General features: G+C 37.8%; 1 protein-coding gene across 1 annotated transcript in view; it reads right to left on the reverse strand.

Annotated features, from left to right (window-relative positions):
* The window catches only part of ZMYND8 (zinc finger MYND-type containing 8), a 48,758-nt gene continuing 28,681 nt past the window's right edge, over nucleotides 1–20,077 (reverse strand). Inside the window, 14 exon segments of the mRNA XM_041419207.1 lie at nucleotides 1–5,664; nucleotides 5,956–6,113; nucleotides 6,265–6,504; nucleotides 7,035–7,113; nucleotides 8,146–8,226; nucleotides 8,746–8,936; nucleotides 10,533–10,904; nucleotides 11,701–12,204; nucleotides 12,876–13,028; nucleotides 15,745–15,885; nucleotides 16,229–16,710; nucleotides 17,741–17,856; nucleotides 18,872–18,949; nucleotides 19,389–19,444. Of these exon segments, the coding sequence (XP_041275141.1) occupies nucleotides 5,650–5,664; nucleotides 5,956–6,113; nucleotides 6,265–6,504; nucleotides 7,035–7,113; nucleotides 8,146–8,226; nucleotides 8,746–8,936; nucleotides 10,533–10,904; nucleotides 11,701–12,204; nucleotides 12,876–13,028; nucleotides 15,745–15,885; nucleotides 16,229–16,710; nucleotides 17,741–17,856; nucleotides 18,872–18,949; nucleotides 19,389–19,444 (2,666 nt within the window). The 3' untranslated portion in view covers nucleotides 1–5,649.

Here is a 20,077-nt window from a genome sequence, read left to right on the forward strand (position 1 = left end):
AAAGATATTTAAGTTTAATACAAATTTTATACAAAGAAAATGTGAAAAAATACTTCCATATGCTAAAAGCAATTATGCTTCACAAATAAGGCCAGCTAGGCTAGTTTTGACACAACTGCAATTAATGAATATTCTGTTCTCACTTTTTTTATTCTAATACTTTTTTCCCTCTAATCTGGGTACTAGCTGGAGACTGTACAAACCGCATTCTTATATAAACAATGGGAGAAATCAACATGACTAAAATGTACAACAGAATGTACTGGAATGATATCATACAGTTAATTTTCTCATATACATACATCACCTTTGCTTTGTTCAATGCTTTCGTTTTACACAACATACAAAATGGGACTACAGCCTCAGTGTAACAGACAGCATCTCCAGGGGGTACTTCCTCTCATACTGCACTGCTTCATGCTTACAGAAAAACATAAATTCCATCATATAAATAATACATGCTCTGGCCCAGCATCAAAAGTCCTTTGCCCATGTTTCCCAATGCATGTTTTTCTCCACACCTGGTTCTTCTTCAAAGTCCTTTGGGAGGATTTTTAAAAAATAAGAAAACTGTGAAGCATAGCAACAAACTTTACTTTCCTCAATCTTTGATATCAGTAATCAGAAATCCTGCTACAACCAGCTGCTATTACACTTTGCAAATTTTCTGATCTTAGACTGAACGAAATTTTAAAATAATTTTAACCTGAAAACAACATTAATATTTGTTGTCAGCCTGGTCATTGTGAAAAATAGTATACATTTTTATGGATTTCAGGTCCATAATTTGCCTAACAGAGTTAGCTGAAAAGAGATATCCTTCATCACTTGGTTGTTCAGAAAAATTCCACAAGAGTTTCAAAGTGCAGAAATTTTTTTGCACTCCAATGCAAAAAGTCGTTCAGATTTTCTGTATCAGATTATTTGACGCAGTTTCCCAAGACCAGTTCTCAGCATTAGGTTGTGGTAAGGCTCTTTTAAACCTTCCTTTTCCAACTTCAAGCGCTCTTTATAAGTTAAAGTCAATACAAATATAAAAAGGAGATGGTACTCTAATGACATCCACAAATTGTACATTATTTACAAAAGAAGCATAGATTTAATATGGATCTTACCTGTCCTTAGCTTTTCTAAGCCAGCACTAATGCTTTACATTAATGTAGTGTAATTAATGCTTTGTACACATACACAAAGCTAAAGTCTGAACCTCTGAGGTTAATCCAAAGAACTGTGTTTTTTCTATTAGATTTTTTTATTCCAACAATTGTATGCACTTCTTGTTAGCAGTTAGACTCTTCGTACTTGGACTGGCATTGTGGTCTGAACATACTGAACTCCAGTTCTCATTGCCACTGTCCCAGCAGAAGGACTTACCACTACAGGAATGGTCTGTGGATTAAAACCAAGAGAAACAGGTTGTTATGTTAAAGGTCACATAAACATGACCATAGAAATAGAGATTTGTTTTCCAGGGGAAATCCAGAACAAGTTCCAATTTTGTGCAAGAACTAATACCTTTATTACCACAGTATTACCTCATTCCAGGGGAGGAGTAGTGCATTACTTCCCTATAGCCAAGAGCTTCTGTGTTCTCATCACTGCTCTAGAATTACAGGGACAGGAGGTGCTATAGGGGCTGCACACACTACCTGTGCTTGGAGGGTGAGGGTTTCAAAGTTAACATCCAGTTATGTACTTTCTGCAAATTAATATGTGGGAAGAGGAAAAAGGGCTAAGAAAATCCTTTGTCATTTGAAAAAGTTCTGACAAATCAAACTGGAGTACAAAAATACCCTTGTTTATAAGTATATTCTCGTTACACATTACTTAAATCTTTCTCCCCAAAAGGAACTTTCCCCCATGCATTCAGTCTACACAGAAGAGAACAAAGAACATCCATTTGAACAAAAAAAAAGTACTTAAGTTAACTTCTGCACAAATCAATAGCAAAAACATCAGCATTACTGGGAACTGTCTTACACACCCTGTAAAAATATTAATATAGAATAAACTTTACACTTCCATCATACTGATCATGATTTATACATCTCAACAAATGGAGTTTCAGGACATCTCTATAGGTGGTAATTGATTCTACAGATGCAGAGACAAAGGCACAAGAATGTTAAACAATCTGGTCAAGGTCACATCACTCTGGAGATCTGTAAGAGGATTTATTGAACCTAAAGTCTGTATCTTAACCTTCCTCCAAAAACATGAGAAGGTCTAGAAATGTCTCTACCATACAAACTGCAAAGTGTGTTCCGACACAATTCCAGTGATGCACAACTGGTGATCAGACAAACGCATCCATTTCAGTTCACAACATCTTGTGGAAGAAACAGGGAGTGAGATTTTGAGGAACCTGAAAGGGATGCACAGGTCTTCCCCCAATGGTAATGTGACATTCCAGAGAGGACATGGAAGAACAAATACAAGTTCACTGAAGCCCAATGTTTCCCCACACTGATTCAAGAAACCACATGAGTGTCTTAATGATATTCCACAAAGACTCTGAGTATCCCTGCTGAGATGGATTACAGCTCCTTTGTGACTGAGTCTGTGCCTTCCAGAAGCCTACTCATTCCATTCCCTGGAATGCAAAGAAGATGGGTTCATATTTTTACATTATTTTAACTGCAGGAAGAATAAAAAACAAACATGGGACCAATTTGCTAAATAAATTCAAAATTACTGCCATTTTGTAATGATTTCAGATGCGTTCACAAGGTTCAGTGGAAATGGTACCCAGAAGATACAATGGAAGTTGTTCCTAGTTGGACACAAAGTGCAAACTGAATTCTAAAGAAGCTATTATGTAAGTCACTGTCAGTACTAGAGGTGGGGAAATTAAGGTTGCCACAGTTGCCTTTTAAATATACACACTTACACACATGGAATTAATTAATTAAGTTTCAGTTCTTAGCGCGATCGGAATATGGAATGTGCGAGACTCCTTAAATGTGTTAAGATCGTTCCCTGAGAGGTAAATTTTCCACCTCTGCCAGTTTTACACATATGTACATTTTGCATACATATTAAACATGCACTAAGGTTTAAAATTATTTAAATTGCACGTGCAGTCATTAGAATACAGAGGTGTCTGTAGCTGTGCAAGACTAATGCAAATGTGTACAAATTTATAAACATGCACAAATAAAGTTGGAAACCTTTCACACTTTCCAATTCTGCTTTACATAACTCAATACACTTTGTGTTGCAGAAAACACATGAGGGTAACTGCCATTTTTCTGAATATTACACAAAGCCACCGTAGGATCTTACAACCTTGCAGCTAATTCACAAAAGAAGCCTGATGTCTTAGAAGTCCGCTACTGGATTTTAAAACACATACAAAACCTTATTGTTAATGGTAGTTCAGTCCAAGCAACTCAGGGCCAATGCTGCAAAGGTGCACAGTGGTCTCAGCTGAGACCAAGTGGAACTGAAATGCTGTGAGGAATTTGGGAAGTCTCCATCCCCACCAAGAGCCGAGTTTGTGTGGAATGTGATGGCTGTGAAGCACTGTTTGTGCATGAGCGTGTATCCACCAACACACACACGCGTGTCCTGCAGCTGGGGCTGTGCTCAGGGAAAGAGAGAGACAAAGGAACTTCTACAGCACATCAGGCCTCACAGTCACACTGTGGGTAAGGTACACTGCTGAATCAGATAGTTCATAACAGTGTATTTTAAGTCAGATATGAAGCTACCCACACATGGGCTTCCCTGCTGAACCCAGCACAGAGGCAGAGCACGTGCCGTGACCAGGGCAGCATCAGCTCAGTAGCTGGCTCTGACATGAGCACTGTAGAGCACAACCTGAAACAACGGGCTAATATGGTGTAAAAAATACAAAAATCCAACTCACTTTTGTCCCATTTACTGTGACTGACACTAGGGAATTCAGATGTCCTTGGTTAAGCCTCTGATGGAAAAAACCCAGGTCTGATTCCAATGCGATTTCTCGTTTCGAAATGCTAATGTGCAAGACTGCATGGGAGAGACACTGCTGACAAATGCATATTCTTTTTCACAGGTACTGAGATGTCACAGGAATATCAAGCATAGCTCAGAAATAATTAAATCTCTAAATCTCTTTAGGATACCATAGACAAAACGATATTTAAAAGATATTTAAAATGAATTCTATATATTTACATTGATGTTGTGTTCAAGTATATACACGAAACGGACCCATAATGTGAAATGGCCTCTGCCTGTCCTCAGTGCCTTTGCCAGACTTAAAGATTTCTCAATCCTTGCAATCACAAATGGAATGAAAGGGTGGAATGTTGCACAGCAAAATAAAGCATTTTGCACTGCAAGTTGAGACTATACCAGTGAATTCATCTCTTGATACAACAGCAGACGGAGACAACCCCCCAGAGATACTGAGCAATTTTAATGCCAGGAACAGCACTGCTGCAGACTTTAAATTATGACGCTGTACTTACAATTGTGGGTTGAGTAGTTGGAATATAGGTGGTGGTCTGCGGTACCTGGACCAGTTTTATAGGCTGGGTGCTTGTCACACCTGTTGCTATCTGCAGAGACAGCACAGGCAACCTCAGTAGAAGCCTCAGCTTGTACATAAATTCCACCTAGTTGTTACAATATTATTGTTATGATATGCAATTTATGTTGGATGTTTTCTTTGTGTTAAAAATTTGCATCTTAATGAATTCACAGGTTACTTCTTTGTTAATGAAACAAAATTCAAATTATGAACATGATCAATGTATACAGCATGATGTTTCAGGTAGAACATCTATATAAAAGCAATTCCATATTTGTGTAACTGGAATATTCCCTGGCAGGTTTTAGGTCTCACATTCCCCCTACTTCCCCAGTAATACAAAGCTTGTGCTGCCATAACAATGCATACAAACATTAAGTGAGTGAGCCAGAGTTTAACCAACTTCATCAAAACATTTAAGTGAAACAGCACCTCCTTTTCCCCCCCTTCAAATCTGTTCCCCAAGTTACTCCCTTAGATGACATTTCAAGCCCAGAGATCTAACACCAGACAGTAGCAAAAGTGTCAAGAAATGAACACAGCTCTCTAAATTACTATGCTTCCCAATTCTACAGGACTATCTCGATGAGACATCATGCTGGAATCACAATACTACAAAATTAGTTTGCTTTTAATATTTTAAAATACAACAAGGCTCCTACTGATGTGGAGGATCATGTGTAAGGGTTTGAAGGATCAGCCCCACTCCCCCCCCCACTAAAATTTTCATTTAACAAATCTTGCAAGGGCAGAAAAAAACTGATGCCAAAATTGCTAATAGTCAAGCCCTACCTATAAAGCAGAATCTTCTCTATAAACATTTTCTATATATGCAATGTTAAGTCCCTTTTTTTAGAGCATTTGCTCATCCTTGCCTACTGAAAACTATCAGAGTAGATGCTATGGAGGATTTCAAAATTGCTCCGTTAACCGTAGATCCAGGTGAAGTGTTGTATCAGTGTTATGCAACATTGTGGTACCCTAATGGCAGTCTGTGGTGAGAAAGTAAGTTGGTTTGAATGCAGGTCTTGAGCTTGGCCTCTGAACCCCCAGGCAAGAAGGGCTTGGAAGTGCTGCAGTCAGTATTGCTTATCAGAAGGCAACTTGTATCGAAAGATCCAGACCAGAAGCTACACTGATGGGTCCTGGAGAGAGAGAGAGAGAAAGAGGTCCAGTCCCCCTTGGCTGGATGGATCAGTCAAGCCAACACAAGGTTTTTTTGGGAATAAGTGAAGGGGAAAGGGTGTTCCCAAAGGGCAGAAGGAGGGTTTTTTTACAAGATGAAGAACAAAAACCACAACTCTCTATCACTCCCCAAAAAGAACTCTTTGAAATATACAAGTGGTTATAAATTCCTGGCTTATCCAGGGAAGCCTTTAGGGGTAGGTTTCAGAGAAATCTTACACATTATTTCTGTTTGAAGTGATGATACTCACTGTAACACTCTCTTTACTTTTATCAGCTGAACCTTCCTTTTCCTTAGGAGTGCTGGCTGTTTCTGTGGGTGTAGACTGCACGCTTGAACTGGGCTGGGAGGATTTATTTAGTGTTTCTGTGCTAATTTCAGTATCTGTTTCCTGCTGTGTTGCAGTAGCTAAAATCAAGGAAAAAAGAGAATGAGGCCACTACTCAAGGGAGCTACTCCACAGTCCCTCCTCAGAGTCACATCTGCACATGAAGAACTGAGTCACTGTGGATCCATCCACCCACCCAAACCCCGCCAGCTGTGGAAGAGGCACCATTACCTGACTGTGTGCAAGATTTCATATGCTCAGGCCAGTGAGCTTGTTGGCAGGGGTAGTCACAGTAGCTGGTATTCCAACAGCAGTAAAAGATGGCCTCTTTCTTGCAGTTGGCACACCATTGCTTCTTCTTGGTCTCATCCACTGCTTGCTGCTTTTCCAGTTCCAGCTGCTTCTTCACCTCAGCAATCAAACGATCTCGTTCCTGCTCCAGGCTCTGACGCATTTCAGCCATTGTCAGTTCTATCAAAATCCAGAGAAAGGTGGGTTTGCATTTTCCACTCCTCAACAGCAAGGAGCAAAACAGTAATATTCATAGTTCTAAAGACAACATGAAATTAAAACTAGCAGTCAAGGTATACCCTGAGTTTGGGCATCTGTTTCATACCTACTCAACAAATGCAAGTCTTCCATCTTCTTTTCTAATTCTGGCACTATGATTTTTAACCATTACCTTCCATTTATTTAACACTTTAGTTCTAGATGTCCCACAAAGGACCAGAATACAGCATAAGAACAAAAAGGACATATGAAGCTGCTGCTAATGTGCTTTGTCTTTGCAAGCCCAAACTTTTGTTCTGCTCCAATTCAGAAAACACAGAGGATTCCATCTCTTCTCTCATCTCATTTGTTCATTGTATCTTAGTTTCTTTACAAAGCAAAATATGTTAGTTTCAAGAGGGACAATGTGATGAAAGTAACACATACTATAAGCATTTTCATTTTCTATGTAGGACAATACCTGACACTGTTTTGGACTGTCATTTTCATACCTAGATTATGTTTCATTTCTGAAAGTTCCTGTTGATGTAACCATTGAAGTTTTTCTATCTCAATCCTCAAACGCCGAATCTAAATATTAAAAATTTAATAGTTAGTAATAACAAACAGGGCATGGTGTGTAATGCATAACTATTATATAAGAAACCATGCCCAAAGCAATGAGCCATTGTTTACATAAAGGCTCCTTCATATTAACATGGACATGACAATAGTAAACCCCAAACCAAAGTGTGAAGTATTCTAAATACCTGTTTGCTAGATTTGCTCACCATAAAGAACACAGGACTCTTTGAAGACAGAAAACTTCTGTTAAACTTGCATTAACTCCTGTTAAACTTGATTCCTCTGAATTTGATTTGATTCCTCAAATTTCTGACGGGAATCAAGAACCTATTCCTCAGTGCTGTTTACACATTATTTGCATTTATTAGCATGACATTTCACTTCTTTTATTTTAACTAGATGAGGTTTAGAAAAGTAAGATTATCAATTCACTGTGGATTGGGAATACAAATATCTTTGCTCAAAACTTTGACTTCCTTATTTTGGTTAAAGCAGGTAAACAAACATCACATTTTGAGCTTTATTTGTTCCCATTCATTCTTAGTTTGCACTGCTTAATCTGCTTTTTCCAAGGTTAAAAAAACCCCTTAGAAGATACTAACTCCTACCCTTAGGGAACATTAAAAGCAATGTATAGCATTTAATTAGAAATGCAGTGTTCAAAGTATTTCAAAGGAGTATTAAAAACTATGGTTCTAATGAGCTACTGCACTATACAGTTTACACAAATTTTATTTTCAAAAAAACCAACTTCTTTTCTGATTTTAAAAAAGGTGGCAAATTCTTGACAGAAGATTGAAGAACCCAGGCTTGATGGCTTAATGCTTGTCTTACAGAGCCCACCTGGTATTTTTTCAGTGGTTTTTTCCACCACTCTAATCATTACTTCTGAAACAGCACAGCAATTACTTATCTCTTGACAATCTCCATATATAATACTTTGTAGATACAGTTATGTGGCACATTTATATATATAAAAACACTAATTTGCATTTTTCAAACTTAAAATAGAAGTTGTTTTTTTAGTCTTACACTAACCTCAGCTATTGTACTTCCAGTAGTATTTTTTGAAAGATCATTATATATTTCAGTCATTGTTCCTTTGATAGCATCCATCATCTGAAAGACAAAAAGAAAAAAATAGTTATTTGATATATATGTTTTTAATAGCTTTCCACTTTGATTTTCTTTCAACCCCTCTACTGGGAACCTATATTGCTACCCTTCTCTCTCTAAATATGACATTTACCTGGTTCTACTTATTTAGAAGGTAGAGCACAACAAGTTTGATCAGGACTCTGATTTTTAAGTGTTCTGAACAGGTGAACTGCTTGGCCTTCTACTTTTCTAAGATATTGCTATTGATATAATTTATAAACAAAAAATATATTACCATGAATGTGCGGAAGAAACTCAATGCAAAAATATATAGTATTCATTGATTTTTTTAATCTAAGTATCTAAGAGAGTATGGAAAGCTCACGTCCCTTCCCTCACTGTCACTATGATGAGACCACCCCTTCTCCAACAACTTAGCATCTCTTTAATGTGTGAACACACATTTATCCCACCCGATGAAACTACAGGGTGTTTTAAAAGAGAGGTACAACTTCATTAAAACCTTCCTCCAGCACTTACTTTGCTGGTGTATTTAGCAATATCTGCAGCCACATCAGCTGAAGCTGTTGCAATTGGCAAGTCTGTGTTGAGTGAAGAAGAAAGTGTGCTTGCAGATCCAGAGCTGGTAACCATGGAAATGGGCTGAGTGCTTGTGACCAAGGTTATAGTGGATGTGGAAGTGCTCTGGGTGATCTCTTTTTGCTGCACAGCTAAGAAAAGAGAACATGGAGGGGATCAATCACACAAGGAATTATGAAAACAACGGGAAAACTTCTACATTCAATATCTTACTAAACTGCGTGTAACCATTTCAGATTTGTATTATTTATACAGTGGTGCCATCCAATGATTAATTACACAGTGCTCAGCCCCTGAACTTCTACATAATTGTAAGGCTTAGAGGTTATGAAGTAAATAGAACTTTGAAACTTGTACATAATTGCACATAATTGTAAGGCTTAGAGGTAATGAAGTAAATAGAACTTTGAAACTTATCATTTTAAACTGGCCAGTGCAGAAGTCTCCCTCAGTTCTAATTACTTATCTGCTAGAGTATTTTTTAAATAGTATTTTTTTAAAAAAATAGAACTTTTCAAGCTATTTTTACTGATTCATATTATAAAAGATGTCTTCATTGCCAATATCCTCAGCAGTGGAATTACTGAAATAAACAATTTATTCATCTTTATGTGCTATATTTCTGTTTATGCCAATTCAGTACATAAGGAATCTATAGATTTTATAGTTTTCACATTATGGATGTCCAGACTATAATATTTAAGATGGAACATTGCCATGATGTGCTCAACAGTAAACAATATTGAGAAAACGAGTTCATGGGCTGAACACAAAGTTCAGCCCATACTATTAAAGTATATATTAAAGCATGATTCTATTAAAAGTTTAGCATTTAACTTCTTCAATTTCCACATTTATTTTTCCTCACTGCATATTTCTGTATCAATTTGTGTAGTCTACAAGCAGAGAGATACCACTTCCTCAACACTGCTTAACAGAAACAAAAGCAGTTTGGGACCACAGAAATGAGCCTCTGTAAATGTCTGTATGTGAATCATCACCCAAACCTCTCTCCTCTGTACAAGATCACCTGTGTGCCAGTGGTGTCAGCAGAGTGGAGAATGTTTCCTCTTTAGGCACAGCAGTAAACATTTCAGTTTATTAACTTGAAATTATTTATGAAGCTGATATACACAGAGTTGCTGTTAAGTGAAGGGAAGCAACAGCAGCACAGGCTTGTGTTACCCCGTGCCAACTATTGGTGAAGGCTCCAGCAAAGGGATGGTGAGAAAACAGTTGTGAAAACATTCTGAAATGCCAGGGCTGTTTGCTCAGTAAACTAGCATCAAAGTCTTGTTAAACAACAGGGATTTCAAAGACAAATCCTGAAGCCTGGGTAATTTCATTGTTGTCAAATTATACTGTGAAAAACCCTTCAGATCTGCTGCTTGTCAGATAAAACTGGAAGCAATTTGTAGATACTGAGGTGACATTGGTAAACATGCAAGTGGAATAGTTAATGGTTTTAGCATATGATCCAGAAAATTATTCAGTTCACCCTTCCAAATCTGTTAAGGCTAAGAACAGTAAAAATATTTATACAGACACACAATTTTTTTGTCATTACAATAAGGAGACATGGCTCTAAATACACACTTATCAGAGTAGAAGCACACTCTGAGATTTTGTTTATGCAGAAGAACTCTCGGCTGGGCACCTTTGGAGCACAGGGATCACCACTGGGGAATTATGGCACCACAGGCACATTGAGTTAGGAAAGTGTGTACCTTTAACTGCTTGTCTTGTCTGGTATCTTGTCCCCTGAGAGGACTGAGGCTGCTGTGACTGAGACTGCTGGCTCTGCTGCTGCTGCTGCCTCTGCACCTTCTACATGTGCCACTTCTGAGATGATGTCTGGAATTTATTTGAAGAATTCCACACCACCCTCTGCACAGCAGGGGCAGTTTCCTTGGGCAGCAGAGGCCTCTGCTTTTTGACAGGGCTCCCTGTGGCAGCAGAGGGAGCACTGACAGTAGAAGCAGCACTGGTGGTTGCTGTCACACCAGCTGGGGGGGTCTGCGATGCGGAGCGGGTGAGCACTGGAGTTTCTGGTAGAGGCTGGGTGCTTGCACTGGAGGAAGGTGGAGTTTTACCTACAACTAAACAAACATAAAATGTTATGCCTGCTTTTCAGCAACACATCTGATTCATAATTTTCCATTTAGTTTTTGGAACTGCTATATATACCTTCCAGTCTGCTTTGAATTGTTTTCCTCAAAAGTAATCAATATTGTACAAGTAAAGTCATTTCAGTCTAGTGGAAAGTGGTGGCAATTCAGATGCATCAGTAACTAAGCAAAACAAGAAGTACAAAACCAAGAAAAAACAGCCTGACCTCATTCAAAAGATATGTGAGAGGTTAGCACTTGTTAGGGTGTTTCTGCCTTACCACTTTCACCTGTCATCCCAATTTCTTTCAGGAAAAAAAACATTCAAAAGGATTAATGTCTGAACAGTAACTGAAGAAACTATAAACTTTCTAAACAACAGTGAACTGACATTGACAACCAAATGCAGATGATAGCAGGTTGGGCAGGAGTGCTGATCTGCTCGAGGGCAGGAAGGCTCTGCAAAGATCTTGACAGATTGAATCAATGGGCTGGGACAACTTAATCAGGTTCAATAAGGCCAAGTGCTGGGTCCTGCCCAGCAAAAATTATGGATATTAATAGTTCTACTCCGCTGAAAGGAAACAGTAAACTAATTTTGTTTAAACCAGAAACTACAATGGGCACTGAAAACTTTTTTCATACTCACAAAGGATGAACAATCACTCCTAAAAATACCTGTATTAAAACAATTTTTATCTTAACACAAAAATAAAGGTGGCAATTCTACCTTTGGTAACAGCCCTACAGAACAGAGGGGAAACAAAAGGAAATAATGTCATCCTACCATCTTGTTTAGGAGAAGATTCTTTAGATTCTTTCTTGTTTTTCCTTCCTTCACGAGCACAATGATCATCTCCCAGATCGATGACAAGTTCACTCTCAGAATCAGAGTCCAGTCCTAGATGCACAGTTGGAGAGTCTGTTTCATCTTTACCTTTCAGCTTTTCTTTTGCAGGATGCTGTAAACTCTTTCCCTTTTCAGAAAATTCTTTTTCAGTGTCTGAAACAGCCTTTTCCTTGACCGCTTCTTCTGTTTTCTCCACTTCTGGACTTGTGCTTTTAAGTTCCTCCTTGTCTTCATTCTGTGCTGGAGGCTTAGGTTTTTTTTTCAAGCTCAGTGATTCTTTGTCACTTCTTGCACCTTCCTTGTCTTCCCCATCCTCTTGATCATTCTTTGATTTCTGATCCTCATCGCTATACTCACTGTCACTGGTATCGGATTTTTCAGAATCTTCAGAGTCACTGTGTTCTACTGCAGTATAAACAGCTTCAGATATTTCATTTATTCCTAATTGTGAGAAGGAAAGAACATTCCATGCTGACATCAGGCTGACTAACATTACCAAGAAAATACTCTATACACCGGAACAAAGTGTACACATAACATTACCTTAACTGTCAGTCCTTAAGCTACAAAGCTTAGTGCCCTATCCCAGCACCATAAAGTATAAGAATGAACTTCTACATACTCCAATTAATATTTTCATTTCATTCAATGGCCCTCCTTTCACTGCTTTTTCCCACTACCTGCAAGGTCTTTTGTTCAACTCAGGACCCAATACTGACAAATACAAAAATGAATTATTTTTATCCACAAAAAACCACCTTAAAAATCAGCAATACTATTCACCTGATTATAATTAGTTACTTACATTCATTCTGCTTTGTGCAACTGACAGAATTCGCCAATTTTTCAACATGCAAAGCAGATAAGACTACAATCCTCTCATACTATCTAAATCAGAATGGTACAAAAACAGGTTAAAAGATGAAACAAAAATTTGAAGCAGCAGATCTCACTGTGTTTTAAAACCAAGTAGTTCAGTACATTCTACTCACCTCAAAGAGTTTGAATATTCTCTGCTCTTGTTTTAAAACACAGAATATGGTTTTACTTATGGTTTTACTATCCAAAAACTTATCTGACCTCCAGTTTGAGTGTTCTTGAGGGCCACTCACCCAGCTGTGCTTTGCAGCTCTCGATGGTCTTGTCGAGGTTGAGCTGGAACCTGCTGCGGATCTGGCGCTTGGGGGAGATGAGCTGCACGGGGGTGCTCTGCTGCTGCACCGACTCGCTCAGCTCCTTCAGGTCCATCTCGGCCTTGCTGCGGTCTGCAACAGCCAACACCAACCAACAACAAGGATTTCACACACAGAACTCAGATGGCTATCCAGATAAAACACGTTTCACCGAAGTGCAATGCAGACAATCTGGAACATACTGCGGGCTTTTTTTGTAATTGTGGGGTAAATAGTAAGTCTAAAATGACTTTGTTACAAAAAATGGATTCTTCCTCTCTTCACACACAAAACACATGCATCAATTATGGGGACATTTTCTCCACCAATGTGAGTTTATCAAGAAATCCCCATTCAGGTTTGTAAAGCTGTCTGACAGCACCTCTACTAACCTACTGCTGTTATTTACTACTAAGAGTACTACCTTCACAGAGAAAATTAAACAGAAATAAAATCTTTATAACAGTATATAATAAGACACATGAAATATATATAGTATATATAATAAGACACATAAAATCTATAAAAATATATAAAGTATATATAATAAGACACACAAAATCTTCATAGTCATCATTTAAAATCCAAAACTTAGGTCATGAGAATACATATAAAAATGTGCATTATTTCACTAGATAAATTAGCAAATTCAAGACAGAATAACACATTTTTCACTATAAGTCAGCAAAATCTTGAGTTTTCATATACACATATAGAATTTTCACTCTGAAATGCGCACATCTGTCTGCAAAGAATTCCCTCTACAGTGCTAAGGGTAAAATTGTCTTAGAAATTAAGTTTCAAATTTTTGCTTCAATTTTCCCACTTCAGAGGTTGTATTTGTATAGCACAGTCCTATCCTTTACCCTTTGCCAGGAGTGCTGACATTCCATCAGTGCTCAGGGCACTAAACCAGCTGGAGTTAGACGGGGAAAGAGAAAGGACCCATGATGAAGGGGTAAAAAAAGGAAGAGAATTATGTTTGGCCAGTTAAGCTCCTTCAACTGGCTCATAGTAGAGCTCGTAATAGAGCCAAAGCTGAGAAAAAATGCCATAAGCTGAGAAAAAACAGAGGCCTCAGAGAAGGCAAAAGGTAATACTGGCACAATGTGCATTTGTGTTTTATTTTCACGTTTCATTCCAGAGCAGGTAAATATGACACAGTATTGCCTTATTTTACTCTCTATCTATCTATATATACACACAACACATTTTCTGTTGAGGTACAACTTAAGAGAAAAGTGAAATAAATACCAAGGCCTGAACCAATGACTCCTCTGACCAGACATTCTTTGTAAATCTGAATTTCATATCAAAGTACATTCTTATTGTTTCTTGCCTCTGTTATCCAAGGGCAGGTCCTACACTATCAGAGACATGTTTTTCTTCCCCCCAACTCACTGTATATCTTGCTCATTCACACCTCCATTTTCCAAATTGGCAGGTCTGCCAGTAGCAACAGATGGTTCATTCCTGTTATTTTTCCTTCCTTTTTGCTGAATTGCAGACCACAGAATCCTCCTAGCACTCTTCTGAAGATACAAAGTGTCTTTGTTTTCTAGACTCTCACTTTTGTTTTTGCAGAGGGAAACTGTTCACGTCAAGTATGACAATGAGACACAATAAGTTATACTGGAAAAATTCTAATATCCACAAAAGAACATATCTGGCACAGCTGACACCATTAAAAGAAGAAGGGTTGCTCACTCTCATCACCAAGAAGTGTATTTAATAAAGGAAATTCCACTAAACCTGAAAAAAACCCCATGTATTCTACTTGAAAGCGTACAAGCGCTTCTTTTATGGTATTACTCATGGACCATAACATCAGATTTTCCAATCTATGCTATTTATTCAAAGTGTTCCAGCTGATGTCTCCCATCTGTGGCTCAAACAACTGCAGCACTATGTATTTCTTAATGTTTTTCCAAATGCATTGTCACTTCAGATGAGGTGACAAACAGCTGCAGTGCAGCAGAATAAATTAATTTTACAATTATGTCCACACATATGACCCACTGAAAAAGAGATTTGTGAGCTTGTATCCAGAATTAGAATACCTGTAAGGCACTGAAGACATGAATTCATGATTTGAACTTAAGCCTTCCTGAAATACCTGGCTAACACCAAGGGGGCAAAATCCTGGTTCTCTGTGTAATATCACATAGAGGTAAAAAGCAACCAGAACTGAATCAGAACACTCACAGGAACAAAGCATGACTGAGGAAACTGATTTACATTTTGGATTGCAGGACCATTTTACCAATTTAGTACTTACCTACTCCATCTTTCAAAATTCCACATTCCCAAAATTTACTTCTAGGGAGTTTCAAGACTTCAAGAATTCTGCTAATTCCTTTCATCCATCTATCTCCCTAAGGAGGGATGGTCAGTGAGGAGGTGATGTGAAAGCAGCAAGAGAGAAGCCCTAGTAAATCCTAAATCCTAAAGATCACAAGAAAACCTTGGCAGCAATTCACTTGAGAGAGAGTGAGTGGTGAAGACCAGCAATATTCATGTAATTACAACCTTCAGAAACTTACCTACTGTTTAGATACGTTTATTTTTACAGTTCAGCTAAGAAAAAAAATTATCCTTTAACTACTTCCTTCCATCAACAAGGAACAATAACAGAAACTTTCCTTTCCAAGATAAAAAACCCAGTAAATCTGATAAAACAATAATTAAACCTTTGCCTCATTCAAAGACCTTTGCTCATACAAGGACATTTGTTCGTATTATGCTGCACTGACACCACCATCATTTGTTCAGCTGTAAGAATATTAGGTTTTCAAATATCAAAACTAACCAAGGTTAAGATTCAGAATGCTTCCTGGTGTGGAAGTTCTTTCTTGCTTAGCAGAAATCGGCGTTGATGCTTGAGGAGAGAAAGGTTTGGGGCTGCCTGACAAGCTCCCTGCTTGACCTGTTCTTGTTGGTGCTGGAGAAGCTGAAAAAGGCACAAAATTAATAGACATATTTAAAACCAGAACACCTACTCATTACAATTCTAATTTTTTTGTATTTATTTCCACTCTCCATTCACGTTAAGAGTTACAACTATTTCCTGCTATTTAAACTGAACAGGTTTAGTCATTTTTCAAGATTATTCATTCCTTCTCAATGTGACAGGATGAACTGTTCTTTGTTATCTGTGATACTGAAAGTTAAGTGCACCTCTTTTTTAAAAATTTCTTTATAAACCAAGTCATAATACAGCCTGTCTTTAAAAAGTGCATGGAATAAAACTAGTCCATTTCCAAAGTCCTGTACCTCCTTTTTTTTTTTTTTACCTGTGTTTTTCTCAATGAAGTCCATGGATTCTTCACTGGCACTAAAATGACTGGAAGTTGCTTTTTTCTCTGCATCCTGTTCAACGTCAGAGCCAGTGTGAACTGATGAGTTTGTACTCATTGGTGACCGTGGCATGTCTGTCAGTGAAATCCTGCGACCCGTGCTACTGCCCAGCATGGACTTGCTCATCAGAATCTTGGGTGACGCTGTCATATCAAAATTCAGTTTGATTTTCTCTTGTTTGTCTGTCTTTGCAGTTCCAGCAGCTGGGTTTGCAGGGTCTAACAACATTTGGTATTGATTGTTGGGAGTATATGGTGTCCGGAAAGGTGCATAATTAAATACTCCAAATTTTCTACGAATGTTATCAACATAAACCTCCATTTCTTGCATTGCACTATTGAAGATGCTTTTAGTCTTTTTCACAGAAAAAGGAATTTCTTTAGACATGAGGTAGCAATTATTTATTGGAACCCAGGCCCTACATATAAAACAGAAAAATAAAAGATAATACAACTACATTTCATACTGTGAATTGTCATTGCCAGCTTTTATGCAAATACTAATTTATTTTTGCCTAATCATAAAGATATTAATAAATCAGATAATTTTAAAGAACCATCCTTACATTCTTTTAATATTTCAGTGCTTAGTTTTGGTAAGTATGCAAACTGCATGCCTTAGATCATTACTGGCTTATTTTACTTTACCCAGTAGCAATAAAACATGACTGAACACTGGTCAAATGACAAAATATTCCTAATTGGAACAGTCTGTGTAACTGCACGCCAACCATTGCTAAACAGTCTATCTGTCACAGCACAAAAATGTAAAAAGCAGGTAAGGAAACTAATACTTCACAATCACTTAGAAACATTTTACACCCCAGGCCAGGTTGGCCAAATTCCTAAGTGCCAGAAAAAGTTGCATCAGCAAGTACTGGACAGATTTTATTTATCATGAAATTAAGCAACCCTGAAACTGCCTCCCAAGACCCTGAAACAGCAGGAACTTTGACTTAATTATTCCATGGCCCTGTATAGTTGTTTTTTTTACAGCACATATTATTACAGATTTGTATTTCTAACTCATGACAAATCAACTTGTATTCATCATAGCTGTGCCCATCCAAGCAGGGGATTCACAACTCCCTTCAGAGCAAAACTGGCATTTTCAACACAGGTTATATTTCTGTATTTTTTAAACCTACAGGTGTGTACATATTCCCATAATGTTTAGACAGCATAAATGACTTCATTGGTTTCTTCCACCTGTAAGAACTGCAGTTCTCTCCAGCACTACACCAGACACAGGAATTAAGCTGCATACTCACCAGATTATGTATGTATCTTACAAACATGTAAGGAACTACAACTGTGTTTGCTACAGTATTACACAGTTTTTGTCAGAGTCAAGGTTCTAAAGCCAGGATCCAAAAACTTGCAAGCACACAAAATTACAACATGAAGCTTTTAAGTACAGCCAAAGACATCCTTTTGCTCAACTCCCACCTGTCATGTTGGCCGAAGAAACGGGCATCGACTTGCCCATCTTTATCCCTCAGTGCTTTAGCAGGCCAGAATGGAAAGCCTTTGAGTTTAGCCCAGACCAAAGGGTGGGGATTGCTCTAGAGGAAGAGGCAAAACACACAGTAAGAAAATGTAAGCAGTACTAGCTTCAAATCTGATAATAAACATGTTTTTTTAAAAACTGTATGTAACACTTAGATTCAATAAAGATCCAACGTGCACAAGGCACTTGCCAAATACAAGATTTTACTATACAAGATTTTCCATTTTACTATAAACATAATAAATCCTGAGAGGACAAAATGATAAAACTATTTTAAAAAAAGTTGCTAAATGTAAAACCTTACACATCTTGATTAAACTGCTTGTAATTGCACTTCTTTATTAATTTATTTGTTATTAATCCTCTCCAAATATATAGCAAAACTTAAGTTAGGCTAGAGCCAATCTTTGAAATGCTGTAATTTTCACTTATGATCTGCCAAGACACAAGCCTAAGACACTAAAAAGTCCTTGACTTAGGGTAAGCACTACTTAGCAACAACCAAAACATCAGTATGTCATCAACATTATTCTCATACTGAATCAAAAATACAGCACTGTTCCAGCTGCTAAAAAGAAAAGGAACTCTTATTCCAGCTGAAACCAGGACAGTCCAAGAAAGAACTTAATGGGTTACACACTTCTACTTGAGAATCTTAAGGTATCTTCCCAAATTCAGTTCAGTCAAGTCTAAACTGATGCACATCTGCAGAAAGAGATGTTCACATTTCAGAAATCCTCCAAGCACTGAGGGTAGCAGACACAAGCACTGCTGGCACAAGGCAGTTACCTTATATTTGAAGACAGAGAACTTGTGAACTGATTGCTGACAGCCTTTACAATTATTTCTGACTGGAGCAATCCTTTTGTGAAAACCTGCAATCTTACAGCTAAGTAATTTGAGGCAGTCTGACTCCACAAGGATGGTATCCCAGCACAAGCTGCCTGGTAAACTACAGCAGCTTTCCTTGAGTCAGTAACCACCAGAGGTTTAAAACAAAGAGGGGATAACAGTCAAATGATAACTCCTAGTTTAATGTAGTAGCTAGACCACCATAATTCTCAACTTACACAAGGCTCACAAAACCAATTCTCGCGTTTTTGGCAAGCAGCTAAATAACATTCCGGACATACTTCAATTTCATTCATCTGGAAAGAAAAAGCAAAGTTACTGGAGAGATTAAACAGAGTCCAAAGTGTGGTCATTTGCATTTATTCAGAAGCAAATCATACTGTGAAAGAACCACAAAAAGTACATCTATGCATCAGAAAATGTTGGTCTCTTTTTCCAGCTCCAAATATTCATTAACAAGACAGGTGCCTTTGAGCAGAATTCATATATCCACTTTCTCCTCTTCCCTCCCCTCCCCACAAGGCTTAATTATAAGTAGTGACTATCCTAGTGGAAGACACGTTAGCAATGCTTTTGCCAAATGCCATTCTGTAGGCTGTAGATATGCATACCTCAATGTAAGGAAACTTATGAATCTTCAACACACATCTTGGAAAATACGTGTTATGTCACTCACAAATACATGAATGGAACACTGAAGACACAGAACAATTAATTTAATTGGGGCACTCATACCTCATGCTCACAGATTTTGATGATGACTTTTGCTGTTTGTGTCAACTTGTGATTTCCTGAGGAAACAATAAAATGCTTTAAACCAAGAAAATTGTTATAGCAGAACTATGATAAAATCAACAGTTTTCAGATATAAAAGTCATCTGTAAAAACAAAAGAGAAAATCTAAAAAACTATGTAAAAACATATGCATGAAGTACATGCTTGCAAAAGCAGAACATCAGCACTTTCTTCTCAATGTAACATTTAATAATCTTTAAATGCTCCTTTTCATAGCCTGCTGCAGCCTTCCCACCACTGACACACTCTTTCAGTGAGGGATTTGCTGTACGATCTTCTCAATTATGTCTCAATTAAGTGCTGTATGATGCAAAATATTAAAGCAATTTGGAGGTTGGAACTAAATGAGACAGATTGGATCAGGTCATTTAAGACCCAAACCATTCAGTGATGCTATGAACCCAAACCATTCCATGATTCTACCTTATTTGAAATGTTTTCTCTAAGGTGGAATGAGTAAGTGACAGCACAGGTTGTATCTGGCCCTGCAGTCTATCTGGAATGTTTTATTTATTTATCTGCTGTTTTATTTATTCCACTCGTTTTAAAAAGTTATTGTTTTTAGGTTCTGTAGTCATTAACAGGAAGACACTTTCAGTGTAGAAGTGGACAAATTGCTCCATGACTTT

The sequence above is a fragment of the Onychostruthus taczanowskii genome, unplaced genomic scaffold, assembly GCF_017590055.1.
Source record: "Onychostruthus taczanowskii isolate IOZ18803 unplaced genomic scaffold, ASM1759005v1 scaffold60, whole genome shotgun sequence".
Classification (NCBI taxonomy): Eukaryota; Metazoa; Chordata; class Aves; order Passeriformes; family Passeridae; genus Onychostruthus; species Onychostruthus taczanowskii.